The 21,205-nt window shown below is 37.0% G+C and overlaps 2 protein-coding genes across 4 annotated transcripts; one reads left to right on the plus strand and one right to left on the minus strand.

Moving 5' to 3' along the window:
• LOC133851465 (E3 ubiquitin-protein ligase JMJ24) lies at positions 1-10,272 on the minus strand. Of its 3 annotated transcripts, none has more exons than XM_062287900.1 (14): positions 9,796-10,272; positions 8,148-8,745; positions 6,107-6,249; positions 5,930-6,029; positions 5,690-5,822; positions 5,538-5,592; positions 4,568-5,258; positions 4,070-4,399; positions 3,026-3,454; positions 2,841-2,913; positions 2,133-2,218; positions 585-731; positions 385-455; positions 1-292 (listed from the first exon to the last, which is right to left on the minus strand). In XM_062287900.1, exons 2-14 carry the CDS (start codon positions 8,682-8,684, stop codon positions 193-195), a joined length of 2,895 nt encoding a protein of 964 aa, XP_062143884.1. In that variant the 5' UTR covers positions 8,685-8,745; positions 9,796-10,272; the 3' UTR covers positions 1-192. The 3 variants fall into 3 exon arrangements, with proteins under 3 accessions (XP_062143884.1, XP_062143883.1, XP_062143885.1); XM_062287899.1 differs by having other exon boundaries at positions 8,148-8,704; positions 9,796-10,271; XM_062287901.1 differs by having other exon boundaries at positions 612-731; positions 8,148-8,704; positions 9,796-10,270.
• Positions 10,273-11,181: 909 nt separating this feature from the next.
• On the plus strand, positions 11,182-21,072 carry LOC133851563 (acyl-CoA-binding domain-containing protein 4). The gene is made up of 18 exons (XM_062288021.1): positions 11,182-11,530; positions 12,145-12,215; positions 12,657-12,720; positions 12,814-12,885; positions 13,762-13,956; positions 14,043-14,120; positions 14,552-14,662; positions 14,797-14,863; positions 15,187-15,248; positions 15,661-15,800; positions 17,425-17,551; positions 17,631-17,745; positions 18,115-18,203; positions 18,378-18,461; positions 18,547-18,714; positions 19,078-19,233; positions 19,946-20,005; positions 20,525-21,072. The coding sequence occupies exons 1-18, from the start codon at positions 11,369-11,371 to the stop codon at positions 20,711-20,713; spliced, it is 2,010 nt and encodes a 669-aa protein (XP_062144005.1). The 5' UTR covers positions 11,182-11,368; the 3' UTR covers positions 20,714-21,072.
• Positions 21,073-21,205: the final 133 nt, after the last annotated feature.

Consider the following 21,205-nt stretch of genomic DNA (forward strand, 5'->3'; position numbering starts at 1 on the left):
TTTAACGAGAAAGTTGACCTTTTCATTTTCTACTACATACAACAATGGCATCATTGAGGCACCATGTCTGAAATCAGAGAGCTCGCTTGTAAGCAAGAGTTGAAAATTACATACAACATATCTATAATTGTGATTCGCTTTTTAAACATGGGGACTTCTATTATACCTAAACTACAATTACTGTACATAAATTCAAGCGCAAGTTATCTGTCTTCTCTTAACCATCTTGTCCAAGTTCTCAGAAACCATTGCAGTCAAATTAGGATCTTCAAATCCAAGCTCTGCACCAAGTCTGCCATTGAAACACAGAGCAAATAGTTCGTCAGCATTTACAGAAAAGATGGAAGCAAAACATTGGATCAAGGAACGATTTGATTTACTTACTTTGGATCAAGGACCAATTTCTGGACTTCTTTAATAGCTGAACTTGCCGCATAAAGTGATATTTTTCCTACCTGTGTACGAACCCAATACAAAAAATGAGAAATTTTCACCAAAATAAACAGAACAATAATTGTTTTAACCAGTTTGAAGGTATAATATAAAAAAAATGGACTGAGATGAAAAAGGAAGGAACTGAATACTTCTAGGGAAAATTTCCTTTGTCTGACCTCCAACACCTGAAGTTTTGCTTCATGGTCATTTGGAAGACAGCGGATTTCTTCAGCCAATGTTACAGCCTCTCCCAGACTTTCAGGAGATACAAAATCAAGACCCAACTGAACAGTGGACTGAAAATTTTACAAGGAAAGCAACATCAATATAATGGTATAAACCAAGTTTCTACTGGACATCTGAAATAACCTTTCTAATATTTCAACACATTTAAATTTCAGTGAATCTATTTTGCTATTAATCCCACCTAATAATTCAAAAAAAGTTCCATAAAAAACTAACAGAGAATCTGCTGCACCTCTCACAGAAGCACGTAATGTAAGTATTTGGAGACAGCACTTCTGTGGTCTAAACTTAATTCTCCCCTTTTAATTATTCAGCAGTTAAGACTTCTTTATATAAAAAAAATCATTCCTTCTGTTAACTAATACTGAAGGGCATTTCTCAGAAACCATATATGTTTCCCCCAAACTTTTAAAATTTATAGTGTACTTTAAACTACCAAGCCCTTTTACTTAACCCCCTCCATTAGGTTTTTTTTGTTAAAAATGACGGAAAATGGGTCACGTGCGATACACATGACCCAAAATGACAATAATACCCTTCAAATAAAAAAGCAGCCAAAAAAAAAAAGAGGCTCCAGACCCACGGCCTGGCCCACGTCAGACCCTCAGCCAGGCCCACGCCAAACCCACGGCCAGCAAAGTTTTTTTTTTTCAATCTAAGGCATAGTCGTATTTTCACACATCTCAGCAGGGGTATAACAGTCCATTTTTGACAAAATAGGTCACGTGAAATGCACGTGAGCCCTCTGTTAGGATTTAACAGAAAATCCTAACCAAGGGGGGGTAAATGAAAGGGCTTGGTAGATTGGTAGAGTACATTGCAAATTGAATAGTAGTTTGAGAGGATAAATATAGTTTTCCTAAAAACAAATATAGATCCTCAAAACTAGTGAGGTCTTGAGGCACCGCATTGGTCCCATGTTTCATGTTATAAGTTGTAACCAGGAATCAATCACGGTATGGAAAGACCAAATTTCCATAACCTTCCGGACTGCAAGGCTCAGGCATAAGAACTGAGATTAACCCAAAATCTTGAAGAAGAAAAAAAATGTAATCTCTATGAAAGACATGGACTAAGCTTTAAGGCAATTAATATCTCAAGCAACACAACCAGCAGTGCTTGTCATGCAGATAACTGAAGTGACATCCTTCAACTTGATAACAAGAAAGAAATACGGAAACACCCCTCCCGAAAAAAAAGAAACAGAAGACTCTAAGCTTCTAATAAAACAAAATTTCTACTTCACTCCAGACACACATGCTCTAACAAATGAAAAATCATAGCAATTCAGTGTCTCATCAAGAATTCAAATTAAAAATCCAATCATTGAATCGAGAGATACAACATTATTTCTTTCAATCTCCGTACTTCAAGTAGAAATATACAATACTGGATTCATTTAAAAACATCGGTTATCCTAGTATGAAGGTAATCAACCATAGTGAACTTACCTGAAGATTTCTCACTTGGAAAGGGCACCCAGCAGGGACAAATACAGCTTGCCCCAAATGCTGCTCAAACAACCATGGCTCAATTCCTGAGGAAGAGGAGTGCTCTTTAAATTTTTAAACAAGCATTCAGAAACATCCAAGAAAGTACTCATGTTTCAACATCATCAACACACACACACACATCACTAGGATACAAAGATTAAAATTAGTACGGCAACTCTAAAGATTGGAGTCTCCACTAATCTGAAGTGAATTTGAGCATTGCATGATGGGGCAGCTATTACATAGAGAAAATTGTCCTACTAGCCAGAACAAACTTTATTTTAAACAAAAAATTGATGTTCTGCAAAGTTTTCAATCCACGGGTGTCTGCCTTTTGTAAAACATTGTTTTGTACAATTTGAACAAAACTCATTCTAAGTGGTTGGATTTTCCATAACTTTGTCCGGATCATTAGTCAGGAAGCACATGCTAAATATCTCAGCACATTAGACAAACATGAAAACCAGTACTAAACTGTATTTTCTCTTTCCAGGAAAGAGGAATACAGTTAATAGTAGGAAAAATTCCTAAAATTAATACGGTAAATGGCAGTCTTAAAAATCGCATCATGTGTCTCAAACATACTGCTTAAGTCAAAAGGTCAAATTTCTATCTCCTCCAAAGCTTGATTAATAATTAGAAAAAACAACTGTTACTTGTCCTTACCAAATTCTTCCTTTAACTTTCTTTTATGATGCCCATTCAGGAAAAATATTTCATCATAAAGAGGCATTTTCACCTGAGATTCAAAAAGTTCGATGAGGGTCACGCAATAAAAACAAGCCAATTACGTTAATTCAATTAAAAAAAAAAGAGAGTAAATTTTGTAAGATTATTAGATCAGAACTTACAAAATCATTTAATACACAATCAGGCTTCCCAAATTCCTTCCAATGAATTCTCAAATATTCAGTCAACTTTGGAACATCCTGCCGGCGAAACACATCCCAAAGAACTCCAGGATGAGTCTTTTCACAGACATCTTCACCATCTCTGTTCGATTGTTCACAATTGACATTATTCACTTCAACATCAATAGTTTCAAGCCCTTGATCCCCCACTGACTCATTTTCATTTGTGTCTAGTTTTGCCCCACAGACAATCGGCACACCTTGACCATCAAGTGATATATCAGATGACTTCCCCTCATCCAAACCTACTTGTGGATCCTGCAGTGAATCTTTCACCTCATATTCCTTAAAGGATTTTCGTATCTTTTGAATCTCCATCTTCTGCCAACCCTTTGGCTTCACATTACATGTATGCACCAATAGGTATACCTGACCATAGAGCTGGGGATGTCAATTCATTTTGACTCATCACTTTGTTGGTTAGTTTACATCAGATGACACAATAGAGGATAAGAATCACATAAAAGCTCATGACATTAGACTCCAGGTACACATGGTTTTAGGGGATTTAAAATCCATACAGCTTTATAGATTAGATTATTACAAATTTTTTAATGAATTAAAGCTAATTAAATTCAAATAACCATAACAATCTGGTCCTGGAGTTACCAGGTGCTTGTTTATAAAACTTGGAAAACTGAGTAATGATATTATGGTCAAATAAAAGAGTCTGGTCTCCAAAAAACTTCAAAAATATAAGTTTATAGCTAATGTATAATAGGGGTAGTTATGGTTATATACAAATTGCAAACCATGAAATAAGAAATTAAAACTTGAGATGCATACATGATTAAGCAAAGCAATATGAGTTTTTCTCATTTGATAACTCTTAATATTTTAAGAACAAAAGTACACAAAAAATACAGCTAAAAATATAATAAATCAAACCTCATATCAGACAGTGGTTTGATATGAAAAGTAGTTTTAAACAGCCAACATAACTGACTATAGGTCAATGAGAAAGGGGAAGAAGTAATAACTTACCATGTCGCGCACATTGAAATGGAGATTGGTCACTGAATCGCCTCTACCAAGTTCTTCATAGGTCCCATAAGAAATAAAAATTTTAGGTCCTACATCATTCTGCAAGGAGTAATGAGGCAACTTCGCAGCAACATTTAGAAGACCCCACTTGGAATGGATATACTCAAGTAAGGGCAATTTACTAATAAAATCAGGTCTCTGGTACAATAAAAACTCTTCAGATGCACTGGGGGAAGGCCAATCCTTCAACTTTAACATTTCTGGCCAGCCATTTTCATGGATTCGTCCCTCAGAGTATCCTTTTATGAACTGACCAAGTTCAATGTCAACCTGCCATCATATCAAGACAAATATTAGGCCAATTAAATGAGATTATCAAACAATTAATAATTTATCCAATATAAAATTAATTGAGTAATATCGACAGAGACATGAGAGAAAACCAAAAAGCCGTGAAGAGAAAACCAAAAAGCCGTGAATAGAGCTGTTAGAGCCTACCTCAGACCAGCCTAAGCAATCTATGGCCTTCACCAATCTGTTCTCATCTTTCATTTTCTCATCTGTTGTCTCCCTTATCCCTCTCCATATAACCATCGGATCCCAGCTTGAAGTGGATGAGTTATCAAACACCTTTTTGACAATAACAGGTTCACCCCTTGCCCAGTGCTTTCTAAATTTTCCAATCCCATGAGATTTTATATCTTCAGATGTCGGGCAGTACAAGAAATAATCATCACTGTCCTCTCTATGAGCATATTGGCAGAGTCCGGGATCATCCAGGCCAATCTTTTGTGGGCTGCCAGGATTATAGATCCTACAGCCACTAACCATTTCCTCCACATTTTTTACCAGCTTTGCAACCCAATTCATCTTAAAAATGCGGCTTAAATTTAGTGATGAATAACCACAGCCACCATAGTCCTTTGGGGGACATGGAATACTGCCATCACTATTGGCTTGCCAACCAGGAAACTTATCTGGTAATATTAGTTTTAGTTTGGATACTTTCACTTGCTCTGACACAGTTGCTTTCTCTTGACTTTTCCCATCGATCTTATTATCTACCAATTCTCCTTTAACATCACTTGGAGATGCTTCCCGAAGATCTCGACAGCAACTAAGGCACAGATCATATGAGCAATTTGCACAATGCCGATGATAATCTATAATGGGTATCCTACAGAAATTGCTGCAAGAAAAACATCAGATGAACTGCAGTCTTCTAAAACAAGAACATACATGTATGTGATACTTCTCCACCTATAAATAAATAGATCACAGCAAGTAGAGGAGTCAGACATCAAACAAACTGATCAGAAAAATCTTGTTCCTTTCCTAGTGAAGATAAATCACCAAAAATCAGATGCAATGAAATCACGTTGGACACTAAGTAAATACTTTTGAGACTTTGATTACATATAAACCAGGCGATATTAATGCAAATAGTTCATTAGTGTTCTTAAGGTACCAGCACATCTGCTCATCTGCACTCAATTTTGCCCTGGCAAGAAACATATCGCTTCCTGAAGTATAGATGTATATAAAAATTGGTCAAGTAATGTATAAAGGATATAAACCAATATAAATTTAATGTCACTTGGAGCATCAAAGGCATCTTACCATGCAACCTTTTTTCTAGTTCTACTTCAGAGGCCTGCTCATGATGGATTTGCTTAACTACAGGAAGCACCGAAGATAATAGGCAATGGAGATATTTCAACTTGTCTAGCACAGGTATCTCACGTATCCTTACCTGAAACTCAAAAAACTCAAGAGTGATGAGATCAGAGAATCACTCCCAGCGAATCTTGGTGTGCATATTTCACAAGATTACTGCAACTTAATGATGTAATGAAATACCTTTATCGAATTATCTGAACGTAAGCACACTTTGCAATTACAAGTACCACGACATGCAGGACAAATTCTCTGAATTTCTTCTGATGGGATATCCGAGTACCTAAATATTGAAGCATAAATACCAAGTAGTAAAAGTTAAAACAAAAATACTTACATCTAAAATGGTCAAATCCTAACCATGTGGAGATACAGCTATCACAATATCCTCTCTTATCACATCTGAGGCACCAAATAACTATGTCTCTGTCATTCCTCCGGCACTGGTGGCAAGTTTGCCCACCGGCATCTTCAGAGGAATCCATACTTCCATCAGAGTATTCCTGGAAAAAACTTGTAAACATAGTGTCAGATTACACAAGTGGTAAAGAAAGGGTACCTAACTAATACTAAAGTATTAAAATACTAAGTGTTAAAGAAAGGGTTCTTAACTAATACTAAAGGTTTATAACATAGGCTACGTTTGGTACTCTAGAATGTTCTTTAGGAATAGGAATGGGTATTACTAGGAATACAATAGGCTTGAATGGAATGACAATTTTATTCTTTCGTTTGGTGAAAAACACAGGGAAGACCAAATTTTTTAATTGGAATTAAATCATATTTTTCCCGAATTTCCTAAAATGCACCATCACTAAAAATTATTTCTCCAAAAAGTCTATTTTTCTTTTTCTGTACACAAAAAAAAAAAAAAAAAAAAAAAAAAAAAGTCTCTATGGGTGGCCAACCACCCCCTTGGGTCGTGGTAGGCCACAACCACCCCTGGAGCTGCTCAGGGTGGACGCCGAGGGGCTCTAGAGTTGGTGCGGCCACCCCCGGTGCTTCTTGGTGGGGTGGCCAACCACTCATGAAGAAGATTTCTTTTTCTTTTTTTCAAAAAAAAAAAAACGAATGGTTTTTTGGGGAAAAAAAAAATTAGGGCTATTCTATTCCGGGGGGAATAGCTAATCTTCAAAATGATAAATATTTCTAGGAATAACAAACAAACCAAACGACAGAATAATTCCTATCTACCAAACAGGACCTAAGTGATGGACACACTCAGAAATCTCCTGGAACAAAATCAAATATCAGAATTGAATTTTTACCTCATCATTATTACAGATAAGCCTCTACTTTGACAATAGAGGTAAAGATTTTAACCCAACATCTATAATGTATCTCTCACATCATGTGGCTTAAATGGTATATTTCAGTCTTGTCCCTGCTATTTACCTATGTAATGATGAACTAATAAGCAACAAGGGAGATCATAACAAGATGAATTTCCTCATGATCTTCTTTAGTCTGAAGTTGAAGCTCATTGGAGGGCCAAGGTGTCAGAAAGATTGGAGAGCAAGATGATGGAGTTTTCATTGGCTTCATAGGGCCATCTGGCTAGAAAGACAGTAAAAGAGCTGGACCCAAGGTTTTTTGTTACTTAAATAGCAATAGTCAGGGCGCTAACAGCTGTAATGCCATATTGAGGAGAACTCATCAAGTTTGAGAGAGTGTAAACAAATGAAAACAATTAACAAATAATTATTAAAAAAAGGGGTGGGGGTGGGGGGGTATGAGGACATCACCCATGCCATTAGAAAGATTTGTAATTCTACCCCAGAGATGAGCTTCTTATTCTCATACTTGCAAGTGCAGATAAAATCAAGAGATACAATTTAACATAGATGGTATCATATATAGTTATCTACTGCGGAATATATCCTCCTTGCAACATGTATCTAGAATTATAAAAGAAACTTCTTCAGGCACACTTCTAACAGCGCATTTACTCCACCATCCTTCCAGGCTTTCTTTCTTCTTTTTCCATTTTTTTTTTAGAGTAATAAATTCATCAGAACAGGAAGAACAACTCAAATACACAGGAACTATCAAAAGGTCCTACTAGAAAGTTCCAATCTAAAATTTTACAGATCAAAAGAGTGAACTAATATTAAGAATTTTAGTTAGTGGTTTCTATTCAACTGGGGGAAAAGAATATATATTATCCTTAAGAGATGCAGCCATATATATGTTATGGGTGCTCCTTGTGGGTTTCGGGTTTTAGGGTTGATCCTTGTGGGTTTGTTTGGGTTTTTTCCTTTTGTGGGCTAGCTTTGGTGGTTCCTGTGTATACTCCCTGTGTACTTAGGGGCGCCTTACTCTTTTTAATAAAATCTTCTTACTTATCAAAAAACTAAAAAAAAAAAAGAGATGCAGCCAAATGTTTTGCAACTCAACTCACCGTCGTGGCATCATTAGCATCGAAGCTCCTTTGTGATCTGTTCTTGGATGACTCCATGGCAGAAGCAGTCGCTGTCTTATAAGACTTCCAGTTTTCTTCAAATTGTCCAGCATCCTTTTGTAAATTTTCATTTGTCCTTGGAGGATTACGGACAGGCAAACTCCTCATAGGGGGCGTCTCAGGCGAATAACGGAACTGATTTTTCGATACCTTCTCAAACAACTTTTTCCCAGGGACTTGAGGATAATCCTCAACTTTTGTGTTCAAAAGTGGTTCATCAAAATCATCGCTCTTACTCTCCATGTAAATATCACTTTCGCCTATTGACTTCCTCTTGGCTTTCTTTAAATTAGCTCTCATTGCAGAATTAGCTGCCCTCTTCTTTGCCTGGATGTAGTGCTTCTCACATACCGTTTTATCGGGCATGGACATGGCAGTGCATCTCCACTGTTTCCCATCTGATCTCTTGCAACGCAAATCATCTGGAATTCCAACATTATCCTCACCATTCCCAGAGGTTGAGCGTGGATGATCCATCACGTTATGGTAAACACCAACTGTGATACAACATGCAGAATATCAGACTAACAAGAGCAACCTGCAAATAAACCTCTAACACTTACCACGGATATCATAAAAAATGGTATAATGCCATCAAACAATGCTGTACATGCAAAAGAAACTAAACTTGGAAAACCAACAAGCTATGGCCAACTGCCAAGGAACACAAGCCCACATGCACAGATGGAAGAAAAAAGGAATCCAAAACCAGCCATAAAACAATGAGATACAACGAAATTGTTATATGCAGCAAGATGGTTCAACCAGCAAACATACCAAACTGGAATTAGTGCAAGGAAACACATATAGCTCAATTGAGCTCTCACCATGATATCTCCTAAGCCAGAATCTCCTATGCTTGATGGTAAAACATGAAGAGAATCCATCACAATTACCCTACCACGACATGTATGCATGAGTTATTGGGCTTGATTATCTAAAATCTCACTACTAGTGCCACACCAGGACTTTATCATCAACTGTTTTAATGTTTTTCAGGGCCAAACTTAAAGAGTGTAATATGAATTGCTATTTTATGATACAGGCAAGCACCCCGAGAAATTAGAACATGTAAGTTTCACGTAAAATTGATGAATAACTGTCCAAACCTCGTTTTCAAAGAAAATTAAGTCTCGTTAGATATTGGTACTTTTTCCTGACATACGCACCGTCCAAGTCTTCATTCTTTACAATAAGTCTTGTATATACAACAGATGTATTTTGAAGGCGAAAATAGTAGACAAATACGGGCGTGAGTGAAAAAAAAAGAAGGTAAATTGCAACAAAGATGCAAGTTTCATGTTCTAACAATCCAAACAAAATCCCTAAAATATAATGCATGAAACAAATCAATTAGGCAACATAAATAGATTAAAAATTATTGAAAAAAAACACACACATGGGTCAAGCAAAAGCAAAAATTTCAGCAACCCAGAGTAAAACAAGCAGCATTTGTCCCAAAAAGTGACATTCTTGAAGAAGCATGAACTTGTTAAAGGCATAAAGTTCAAGTACACACACATACGTATAACAGAAAGACAAAAAAATAATTCGAGCGAGAGAGAGAGAGAGAGAGAGAGAGAGGTACCTGAAACTAGGGTTTGATACAGAGTTGAAAATAGGAGAGAAACTCGACGACGGGAGTATTCGAAAGTACCCACAATTTTTATGTTTTAGGATGAGTGAAAAAAGAAATTTCAGAATTTCAATGGAATGCCCGTCTGTCTCTCCCAATCTCGCTGTCAGTCCTAACAGCTGCAGAGTCCTTCTGCTTCTTCTGTTTTCTCTCTCTTTGATTCTTTTTCTTTTCTCTTTCTTTTTTTCTTTTCCTTTTTAATTTTGGCTCACTCTTGCCCCTCTTGGTTTTCCAGAGTCCAGACTCTGTACAAAGCTAACCAGGTAGGTACCGCCGTACCAGGAAAGCTCAGGAATTTTTTTTTTTTTTTTTTTTAAATGTGGAGGAAAAATATAAAATTCTTCTTAATACAAAATTTCTTTTAAATCAAAAGCGATGGAGCACACGAACTGTAGAGATAAAAGAAAATCTCTCAAAAAGAGATAAAAGAAAAGAGTTTTGTTCGAAAGAATCGATGGCCACTGTTCACTCTAACGACAATATGCACGAAGGGTTTTTGGTCTACTCCAATTGAAGAAGATGTCGGTAACTTAAAAAATACACGAAATTAGTTACTTAAAATTTTGTATAATTCGGTTCGGATTATTTTCGGTCGGTTTTAAATTAACCCGTTTAATAAATAGAGTTAACTTCGAATCAACCTGCCAGTAACATGTTCGACCTGTATACTTAAATCAGTTTTTCTTTATTTTTACAATTAAAAAAAAAACTAAACAAGGAGGTGGTGAGGTCTAGTTAAACATGTCATTTATTTATTTGAATTAGTTTTCAAAATATTTAATTGTGCTTTGGTCAATCTAACACGACATTTTATTAAATGAATTGTACAATTTTGATCGACCCAACACAATCTATTTATCAAACAAATCATGTCATGTTATTCGTTTATTTTAATAAATTGTGTCAAAATTAACCTTTAACAGGTCGATAGTTAATTGACCCAAAATTTCCGGCCATACTTGCCGATGTCTACCAATCCTGAGGTACTTCAACAAGGGAGAATAAAAAAAAAAACGTCAGTACTAATTAATTGAAATGATTGGTCAATACCTAAAAATTAACGGTAATAAAAAAAAAATTAAAAATTATATGCATACTAATTAAATATGAGTTTCTACGTTGAATAAAGCTTTAAAAATATTAAAATTATAATTCGCATGTTTATTTTGGGAAAAGAATTTTATAATTTGAAACTTAACTGTCTCGTCAGTTTCTAACGACTCGTGTTCCCGGATGAAATAAAATCATTTTTCTTTTTGTTTTGTTGGGTTAAATTATTTGTCAATTTAAGACGTCTTTGGATGAAATAAAATCAGATCCAATCGCAAAATTACTCAACGGAGAGAGAGAGAGAGAGAAGTATCAAAAGATTCAAATCCAAAACAATATATATGAACAAACAACCAAACAAAGACCAACACACCACACCTCACCCAAACACGTCCCAATATTTTTTTCACGTTTCCGCCTGAAAAATATCCAATTAAAAACTCGTCGATCTGAGCACACACCGACACGGACGGAGATGGCGATGGCTCGGGCGAGCTCTGGGCTCCAATACCCGGAGCGTTTCTACGCGGCGGCCTCGTACGCGGGCTTCGACGGAGACGCCAACTCCACCTTCAAGGCCCTCACCTCCAAGTTCTCCAAGGAATCCGCTGCCCTCCTTTACGGCTTGTACCAACAGGTTCGTCTCACGCTTTCCATTCATTGCCGATCCGATGCGTTTCGCTTCCGAAATGAACCGTTTCGGTTTTCTGTGGTGATTTGTGCCGAGATCAATAGGAATGTCGTTTTTGCCATGCGCAATGCGGGTCAATTTGACTTGTTGGTGTGTGTGCTGCAACGCTGCGTTTGATTCGGGTTTTTGAGGATTGTTAGAGTTCTATCGTGCTTCATAAGCATTGGTATTTTGGCTTGAATAGCTTGCGTTCGGTTGTTTGAATGTGATTTCTAAGGTAGATCTGGATTTTAGGGTTGAGATTAGTGCATTGGAAGTGCTTGATCTGTGGTTGCATTTGGTTACTGGGAAAAAGGTGGGAAAAGAATATGTAACTCAGTGAATGAGAATATTTTTCTGACTAATTGAGCTTCTCAGCTATCCAACAAAAGTCGGTTATTGTGAATTGTGATTAATCTGCATGTCGGTTTAAGTATCTGTGATTGAGAGTATGTTAATATTTCTGCAGAGTAATTGATTGGTGAATGGTTTAGAATTTTGAATTGAGGACTTGTCTGTTTGATATGAGATGCTCATGATAGAATTTATTTCTGAATTTGCTGTTATCGTTTCAATTGCAGGCTACGATAGGACCTTGTAACATACTGGAGCCTAATTCTTGGAAAGTTGTTGAGCATACCAAATGGAAGAGGTTCGTGTCCTTAATCTCTCTCTCAGTTATCTTATAGGCTAATGTGTATGCATTGAACACGGATATATGCTTTATTCACTCTTGTAGTGTAGCACTTACATTTGTGTATCTCATCATGGAGCTTGGCCTATATATGGAAATGACATAAAAAAAAAAAATTGTTATTGCGCTTGGCTAAGCCTTGGTTTTGAACTATGCGCAGGCAAATTCCCCTTTAGTTGTTGCTTGCAAATGAGATGATTGAGAATTATTTTAATAAAATACTTATATTTGTGGGTTCTTATACTATATGATGATGATGCTACCGAATGGGATCCTTGTGACATTTTGGGTTATATGGTGCACCCTTCCTTGTGGGATTTTGTTTGACATATGTCGTCTTGTGTATCTGTTTCTACCTTGTTGAATTTGATTTTCTAAGTATTTTTATTGTTTATGCAGCTGGAGTGGGCTTGGAAACACGTCTATCACAGAAGCAATGCGTCTTTTTGTGAAAATATTGGAGGTCCTTGCAAATAAGATTTTTCAGGGCCATGTTCCTGTACCATCATGTAGAAGCTTAACTGATTTGCTTTTTGCTTTATTTTCTTTTGGGTAGGAAGAAGATCCAAGTTGGTATTCTAGAGCATCTAACTTTGTTGCAGAGCCTGTGGTAGATGTGCAAATGAATGTGAGTATCATGGAACTTGTATATTCTTTTCTTTTTATTAGCTATGGGTTCTTTTATCAATGCCAATTGAGAATTTCATCTTTACATTTCACATAATTGAAAACTGTACACATTAGCGTAAGGACAATATTTTTCTGTTGCTACTCATACAAAAAGTTCACATCCCACTCCACCAATACCATTCCTGCCCCATCACTACTGCTCCTGTTATGCACCAATGTCAACACTATTACCACTACTGCTACTGCTGTTGCTGGCACTGTTTCATGGCAAATAACCCAACTCCTTGGTACTGATGCTACAAGCACTACCCACCAGGGCCACCACCCTGGCATTGCTTGATTCTGACCACTCCTACCAGCACCACCGCTGGCACCAATGCACAGTGATCTTGAATTACATAATCAAAATCACTTTCTCCTCCATTTTTAATCAACTGCCTTTATTTTTTTTTTTGGCAAGTTACATACTACTGGATGATATAATTTAATATGCTGTGTTTATCTATGACATTTTCTTTAATTGTGAATTTGTAGCTCTCTATTGTTGGTTGGGCATCTGCATACATTCTTGTTTCTTTTAATTTTTAGTAGGCCCATTTAATATATATATATAGTTTCTGTTCATATATGTTCTCACTTCACAATGGTTGGAACCTCTTCACCCATAACTGTTTTAGAATTGGGATGGGGAGAGACGAAGAACTGAGTAATTGAACTGCGTGTTGTTGAGAGCCCTAAGTGTAATAACTATATTTCAATTTTGCCTTTATTGGAGGGACTATAAATCTAACTCTTTATCAACTTTGTACTTACTATGATTATTATGTTTTTCTTCTTGTTCTTCTTTTGCGTAATTTTTTGGGATGTTTCATAGCATAATTCAAAAGCTGAGCCTGTGGTTGAGAATGGGAATTCGTTTCCTGAGACAAAGACTATTTCTGCTGAGAATGGGAGCCTGATTGAAACTCAGGATAAAGATGTTGTCTTGGAAGGCCTTGATTCAGTTGCTGTCTATGATCAATGGATTGCAGCTCCGATATCTGGACAACGCCCAAAGGCCCGATATGAGGTATTGACATGTCTTTTCTATAATAAAGACTTGTTCCTGGCATTTTCTTCTATATTCTGAACAAAGTGTTTGTCACTTATTTTTAGCATGGTGCGGCAGTTGTGCAAGACAAGATGTACATATATGGCGGAAACCACAATGGTCGTTACCTTAATGATATTCAGGTAAGCAAATTATCTGCACATTCACATATATGGATGGACTCATGCTATATAGAAATATCTTGTCCCATTTTGTCTTTTCTCTTCAGTTATTGCTAAGCTACTTCATTGTCGGTCATTATCTCCTGTATACATTCCTTATACTTGGGTTACCCTCCTTTTTGCTTAGATGAGTTTTTTTTTTTTTTTTCCAAGATAAGTTCTCGACACTTTTCAATAATTTGTTAATCCTTAAAAAAAATAAATAAAAAATAAAAAAGTAAAAAATAGCTATTGATGGGTGACTTTGGATATTTAATTTCTTGCTTTTGTGATTCAGAGCTTCGTTTCTTATATATGTTTTCCTTTTATAGCTGACATTCAAGATCTCTGTTTTTTTTTTCACTTTTCGCATTTACGGGTTTTTTTTCTTTCTAATTCGAGGAACAATGCAGGTTCTGGATTTGAGATGTTGGACTTGGTCAAAGATTGAGGCGAAGGCTGGGGCTGAGTCACTGGAGTCACCATCTCCAGTAACATTTTCTCCTTGTGCTGGTCATTCCTTGGTCAGTATGTAGCTTCTTTAAGCAAAGTTTTCTCACTAATATATGAACTTTGACTTAACATCTATTTATTTCTTCTGTCATTTTTTTTTCCCATTCGATAGTGGTTTTGAAAGATCTTATCCCTTTTTCTATAGATACCATGGGAAAATAAGCTTTTGTCAATTGCTGGACATACAAAGGATCCATCTGAATCTATACAGGGTATAACTCAATGTCATTGCCTTGATTTTTTCTGTGTTTGTGTCACTCTTGTTGAGAAACATATAGGGAATGTTCCTAGAGGAGAAAAAATTGGCAAGAAAATGGAATATTTTTCCATTTTCTTACCTAAATTGTCAATGACACATGATTCACCTTTAGAAAGAGATATATTATCAGGATTCATGACAGTGAAAGTTTTAGAACTTTTGTAATCATATGTGAATATAACACAATTTTAGCAAGCCATGCAGTACAATCATATGGCAGACATGTACTGTTTTTATACTGATCTATTTCTAAGCTATTCTTCACTCTCATGGCAGTGAAGGCATTTGATCTGCAATCTTATACCTGGTCAACATTAAAGACTTATGGCAAAGCACCGGTATGTATCTGTTTTTCATTCATAATCTTTAGTGAATCTCTGAAAATCAACATTATGAGATCCTTGTTGTAGTTAAAAATATTAAATCAGGAGTGTACATATGTTTTTTGAATATTCCTGAGACAGTTGGACATTCAAGGCTTTGGTGTCTATTTCAGAATTGATATTTATAGTCTGCTATAGAGAAGCTAGAAAAATCATATCTTTAATTCCCATTTTCCATCATTTTGGAGCTCGCTTTGTAATTTTAAGCTAAGATTGGTTTGCATTCTGACTGGTGAGAGTTGAAATCAAGTTGTGGATTGTATTTGTAAGATCCTGATTGAAAATCACAAGGGTGTGCTTGGAAGTTTTTGAAACCATGGTGCTCTCTTATGTGTTGTAAATGTTTCCTCTTGTTTGTGCTTTGCAGGTTTCACGTGGAGGTCAGTCAGTGATCCTTTTTGGAACAAGCTTAGTGATTTTTGGTGGAGAAGATGCAAAGAGGACTCTCTTAAATGATCTGCATATTCTTGACCTAGAGACAATGACCTGGGATGAAATAGATGCTGTGTAAGACAATTAAATTTCTGGAAATTGCACTAGCACTTTTTTTCTTATGTTTTTTGAAGGGGATGTTTAGCTTTTATTTTTTAATGGCAACGATACAAAATTCAATTTTTTTTTTTTTTATGGTAATCACATGAATTTAGAACATTTTTGTGGTGTCTGTTCCATATATGAATATCTCTTGTTGATGACAATTTGTGGTGGTAGTAGTCCTAACGTGCTTTTGTATCATGATGGTCATTGAAGTTATATCTCTGCCTTCTATCTCTTGAAGGCTGGGTCTTAAGACGTGCAAGGCTGCTATCAAAAGGTCCCGGTTTCGGGCTGGGGCTAAGGTGCTTAAGTCCATTGCCAAGAGGGCTGTTGAATCGGGTCCTGAGTCGGTTTCGGGGCGGGTCTTGGGTTCAAGCTTGAGTCTGAGTCTGGGTTTGGTTCAGCTTTCTCTCCCCCCAGGAGCCGTAGTCTACGGCGGCCCTTTCTGTTGAGCGGCCTTTGGCGGCGGTTCCAAGTCCTGTCGTTCAGCACTCTCTCCTCCCGGAGGCATTGTCTTCGGCACTTTCTGTTGAGTGGCCTTCGGGGGCGGTTCCAGGTCCTGTCCAGTCATTCTCTGATCTGGTTTCTTTTCCGACATCTTGTGGGTGGGCCTCTTTTGCCCCGGCGTTATCTGTGCTTGTTTCTCTAGTGTCTCCTGCGCAAGTATCCTCTTCTGTTCTAATGGAGGAGGTTTATCAGTCCCCGAGTTTTGCTTTGAAGGGCTCGAATCTTGCAGAGTTTGGTGGCTCATCCCTTCTCGTCTGAGGTTAGACCCGGGGGGTTGGAGTTGGATGTTGGCTATTGGCTGTGTGTTAGGTGATACTTCGGCTGCCTCTACCTTGACGAGTCCTTTTGGTGGGTTTAATTGGGCTTTGTCTTGTCCGAGACTGTTCTCCTCGGTTTTTAGGTGTTCTCCCCAGTTTTTACCTGGGATGTCTTGGAGGGATCAATAATGCAAGTTGGGTTTTACTTCGAAGGGGGATGGTCTGGACGGAGGGGTTATTGTTCTCCCCAAGGCAATGCAAGTTGCTAGGTCGTGTTTTCGCATGATGGGGATTTCTTTCATGGGGTATGGGAGGGTTTTCTGGATTTCTTGACTTTGGTGGATGAGGGACAGAACTCGGTCTCTACTCCTAAGAAAAAAGGGAATAGAGGTCAAGAATCTAGAATGATCGATCAATTTCAATGCTAGGGGTGTGGGTTCTAGCAAGGTTAGGGGCAAGAGATTGGGGGTTTAATGTAGCATTTCTTGGGTTTGTTCGGGTTTCTTTTTTTTGTTTTCTGTTTTTCTTTTGTTTCGGTGTCCTTTTTGTTTACTCCTTGTATACTTAGGGACGCCTTTATGCTTTTTTAATGTTATTTCTTTTATTACCTATCAAAAAAAGCATTAACAACCAATCCAAAACATAAAACACTCCTCAAAAGACAAAAATAGTCTTCACCTTTATGTCACATCATAACACTTTTTCCAAAAAACATTTGCAAACTTCATAGTTTACCTTCTCCCAACTGGTCTCTAGATTGGGATAGAGTATACAAGTTAATATTTATTGAGATAAATTTTTGAGCTTATCAGATTTTTATTACTTTGCAGGGGGGTGCCTCCTTCTCCGAGATCTGATCATGCTGCTGCAGTACATGCGGAGCGCTACCTTCTGATCTTTGGTGGTGGTTCACATGCAACTTGTTTCAATGATTTGCATGTCCTTGATTTGCAAACTGTATGACTATCCTGCACTTGTATCCATCACGTTGTCTACTGAAACTATTAGTTATTTTTCATATATTTCAATGGTGTAGATGGAATGGTCAAGACCCATGCAACAGGGTGAGATACCAACTCCACGGGCTGGACATGCAGGTGTGACAGTTGGGGAGAATTGGTTTATTGTTGGCGGTGGTGACAATAAGAGTGGTATGTATTCTGCAAGTTCAACATTTAGATAGAAAACTTGATTGAAATATGATTTAGTGTCATGGGGCACCAGCTTTAATGGTTATAACTTAGATTCTTGAAAAATAAAGTCTAAGAAGACAAGTATTCTGTGGGATAAGAGTTTGAAGTGCTGGCCTAAGTTTCATTAAATGCATTTGGAAGAGCATCTAAGCATCAAATCTTTCAGCTCCTAATTATTGTTTGTATTTTTTTTCCTTGGTTTGAAATGTTTTGGTGTTTTGGTATCTGTTTTAATAACAAAATAAGAGCTACGACTTTAGTGGAAGTGCTCCATATTTGCAAGTTACTCTAATCGATCATTTATTCCTTCTCGTTTACTTCTTGCAGGAGTCTCAGAAACTGTTGTCCTTAACATGTCTACGCTTGTTTGGTCGGTGGTAACTACTGTTCAAGGACGAGTTCCAATTGCTAGCGAGGTATTTGGTGTCGTGGGAATCTTTAGATCACCACTTAATTTGAAGGGCATGTGAAGGATTTTTGAAAAAAAAAAAAAATCATAGCAAGTTTTAGGAAAAGATATCCTGGCCTCTTGTTGGGATTGATATTGTTTTTACTGAAGTAAGTCACTATCTAATTGCCATGTATTGCAGGGTTTGAGTTTGGTTGTAAGCTCTTACAATGGTGAAGACATACTTGTATCTTTTGGAGGATACAATGGCCGTTACAACAGTGAGGTGAAGGGTGGTTTTGATTTTAGCTGTGGCTTCTCTTGCTCATGCTGTATTTTTTTTTTTTCTTGATTTTGGTTGTTTTTGTTAGGTTCATGTTCTTAAACCAAGCCACAAATCTACCTTGCAATCAAAGATGATTGAAACTCCTGTCCCAGACACTACAAATGCTACAAGAGATGCGGAGTCTGAGTTTGATGCAGGCCAAGAAGGGAAAATTAGGGAAATTGTTATGGACAATGTTGAGTCAGAGCCTGTGGTATGTAATCTTGCTATTAATTCATTTTTTGGCCTGTATTAGATCACGGGAAATATGCTGCTATACTATCTGCAATGTTATTGTCGACATGGAGATTATATCCTAGCAGATAAAGAGATTACAAACACAAACATACAAGAAACTGTTTCCACTGAAATTATTATGTTGCATCCTGTCAATAACTGCTTCTTGACTACGATCTGTGTTAATCTCTCCTAGGAATATGGCAAATTATTTCCGACCGATAGTGAAATGACTTAGTTATTTATATTCCAAATAAGATCCTGATATTATTTGCACCCTATGCTTGCCATTCGTTCATGTTACCACTTTTGACACAAAGAACTTCTTTGTTTCATGCAGAAATCTAAAGGTGAGCAAAGCAATATACATCTTGTGGCAACCCTCAAGGCAGAGAAAGAAGAATTAGAATCATTACTGAGCAAGGAGAAGATGCACTCTATTCAATTAAAGCAAGAGTTATCAGAAGCTGAGAATCGTAACACTGAAGTATACAAGGTAACTAGTTGCACATATAATATTACTCGGTCTATTACTAAATGTCTTCTTTGACAAATGCAGAATCTGTAAGGAGAACTATTTTGGTTCCAGCAGTGTTACCTTGATCCAGTCAAGTTTATTTTGCTTCCTCACTTTTTACAGATGAGGAAGAGTTATTGCAATAGTAGCATCCAAAATGGCTATATGAGCTCAATTTATTATCTCAGGATAGGAATGTATATCTAAAGGTTTCTTCGTTTTGCTGAGAAAAGACAGAAAAGCTGTGAAACATTAACATATTTATCATGGCATTCAGTTTTCCTCCAGAAATAATTCTAAAGTTTGTTTCTCATTAAGGAAGGTAACTCAAGGCTTTGGCAGGTTACTAGGATTCCCATAGTTGTAGTTGCACTACATCCAGAAGCTTGGTTTTCACTTTTTTGCAGACTACTAAACAAAAGATGTGAATTGACTTAAAACTTACTCCAATGCTCTTTGGACCAAATGTTCTCCTCCTCCCATAAATAAAGGGCGGAGGTAACATTATGGATTCTATCCCATATAGGTGTGTGAGTTGTGTTTACTTATTCAAAAGGAAAAGAAAAAAGAGAGAAAAACTTAAAACTTTCTTATATTGACTTTGATAATCCAATTTCCCATGTTCCGTAAGATGTATATTTTTGCCCCTTTCCGCAATTAATGCCCTTAATTTATTGTGTTTATGATGAAGGAGCTCCAATCTGTGCGTGGTCAACTTGCTGCTGAGCAGTCGAGATGTTTCAAACTGGAGGTATGTATCTCATGGTTAGGGAAAACTTTTTCGCTGTATCCCAACAGTTCTGTGAAGAATATTGTCAAGAAATTCTTGACAGGTAGAACCATCTTGCTAGTTGCATCGGCATTCAATCCAATTTAATCTGTTCTTTTTTTATGGAAACAGCTGTTTTTGAAAGAAGTAATACTTAAAACTGGAAATTGTAAATGGAAATTTGTGTAGAACATAAAATTATCACCTATTCCTTGTCCGTTTTTCTATTCCTAGTTAGGTGGTTCTTTTTTATACTTCCAATGTATTTAGGGGTGCCCTACACTTTCAATAAGACTAAATTTACTTATAAAAATAAAATAAAATTATCTCCTATTATGGAAACACTGAAACATTAAAATTAAAAATGTGGCCGTTATTATGGGGGAGCGAGGGCTGAAAGAGCAATAAATCATATAGTATTATAGTTGTTGAGGTGTGCAGTAAGCATGAAGAGCTTGGAAATATGAGATTGTCTGGTGATTTATTCTTTTGCACCGACAGGTTGACGTTGCAGAGCTACGGCAGAAGCTCCAAACAATGGAGACATTGCAGAAGGAACTGGAACTCCTCCAGCGACAAAAGGCTGCATCTGAACAAGCTGCCTTGAATGCAAAACAGAAGCAAGGCTCTGGTGGCGTGTGGGGTTGGCTTGCCGGAAGCCCTTCTGATCAAAAAGCTGACGATACCTGAAAAATGGTGAAACCCTAGTTGAATAGTGATTGCTAGATTTGGTTCCCCCATTGATCCCTTATTCTTTCACATATTTTTGCTTTTCCTATCCCCACCCATGACAGAACCCGGTTCTTTCCTGTGATGGAAATAAGACATCAGGTTTTTTGTTGGTCGACTCAGAAGGAAACCCCCTTGGGTTTTTTCATGAATACATGTTCTGTAATTCCGTGCGATATTTTTGCTTGTAAACACAATTTTGTTGGAGTTTTGAAGTCGAAGTAAATGTATTATTTGAGTGAAATATAGGTTTTCATTGTTGAAACAATTCCCCAGTCACTCTAATATTCTATGAAAAGGAAGTGATCAAGTTCTTCAAACTAGTTTGTCACAAATTGCTTTTGCTTTTTGTTTTGCCATTTTATGTGGATAGAGGCCCATTATGCTATATGGGTTACACAAGTTTTTCACACTTTCAAATCAACTATCGATGAGAATATACTCAAGTGGTGA

The sequence above is a fragment of the Alnus glutinosa genome, chromosome 12, assembly GCF_958979055.1.
Source record: "Alnus glutinosa chromosome 12, dhAlnGlut1.1, whole genome shotgun sequence".
NCBI classification, from domain to species: domain Eukaryota; kingdom Viridiplantae; phylum Streptophyta; class Magnoliopsida; order Fagales; family Betulaceae; genus Alnus; species Alnus glutinosa.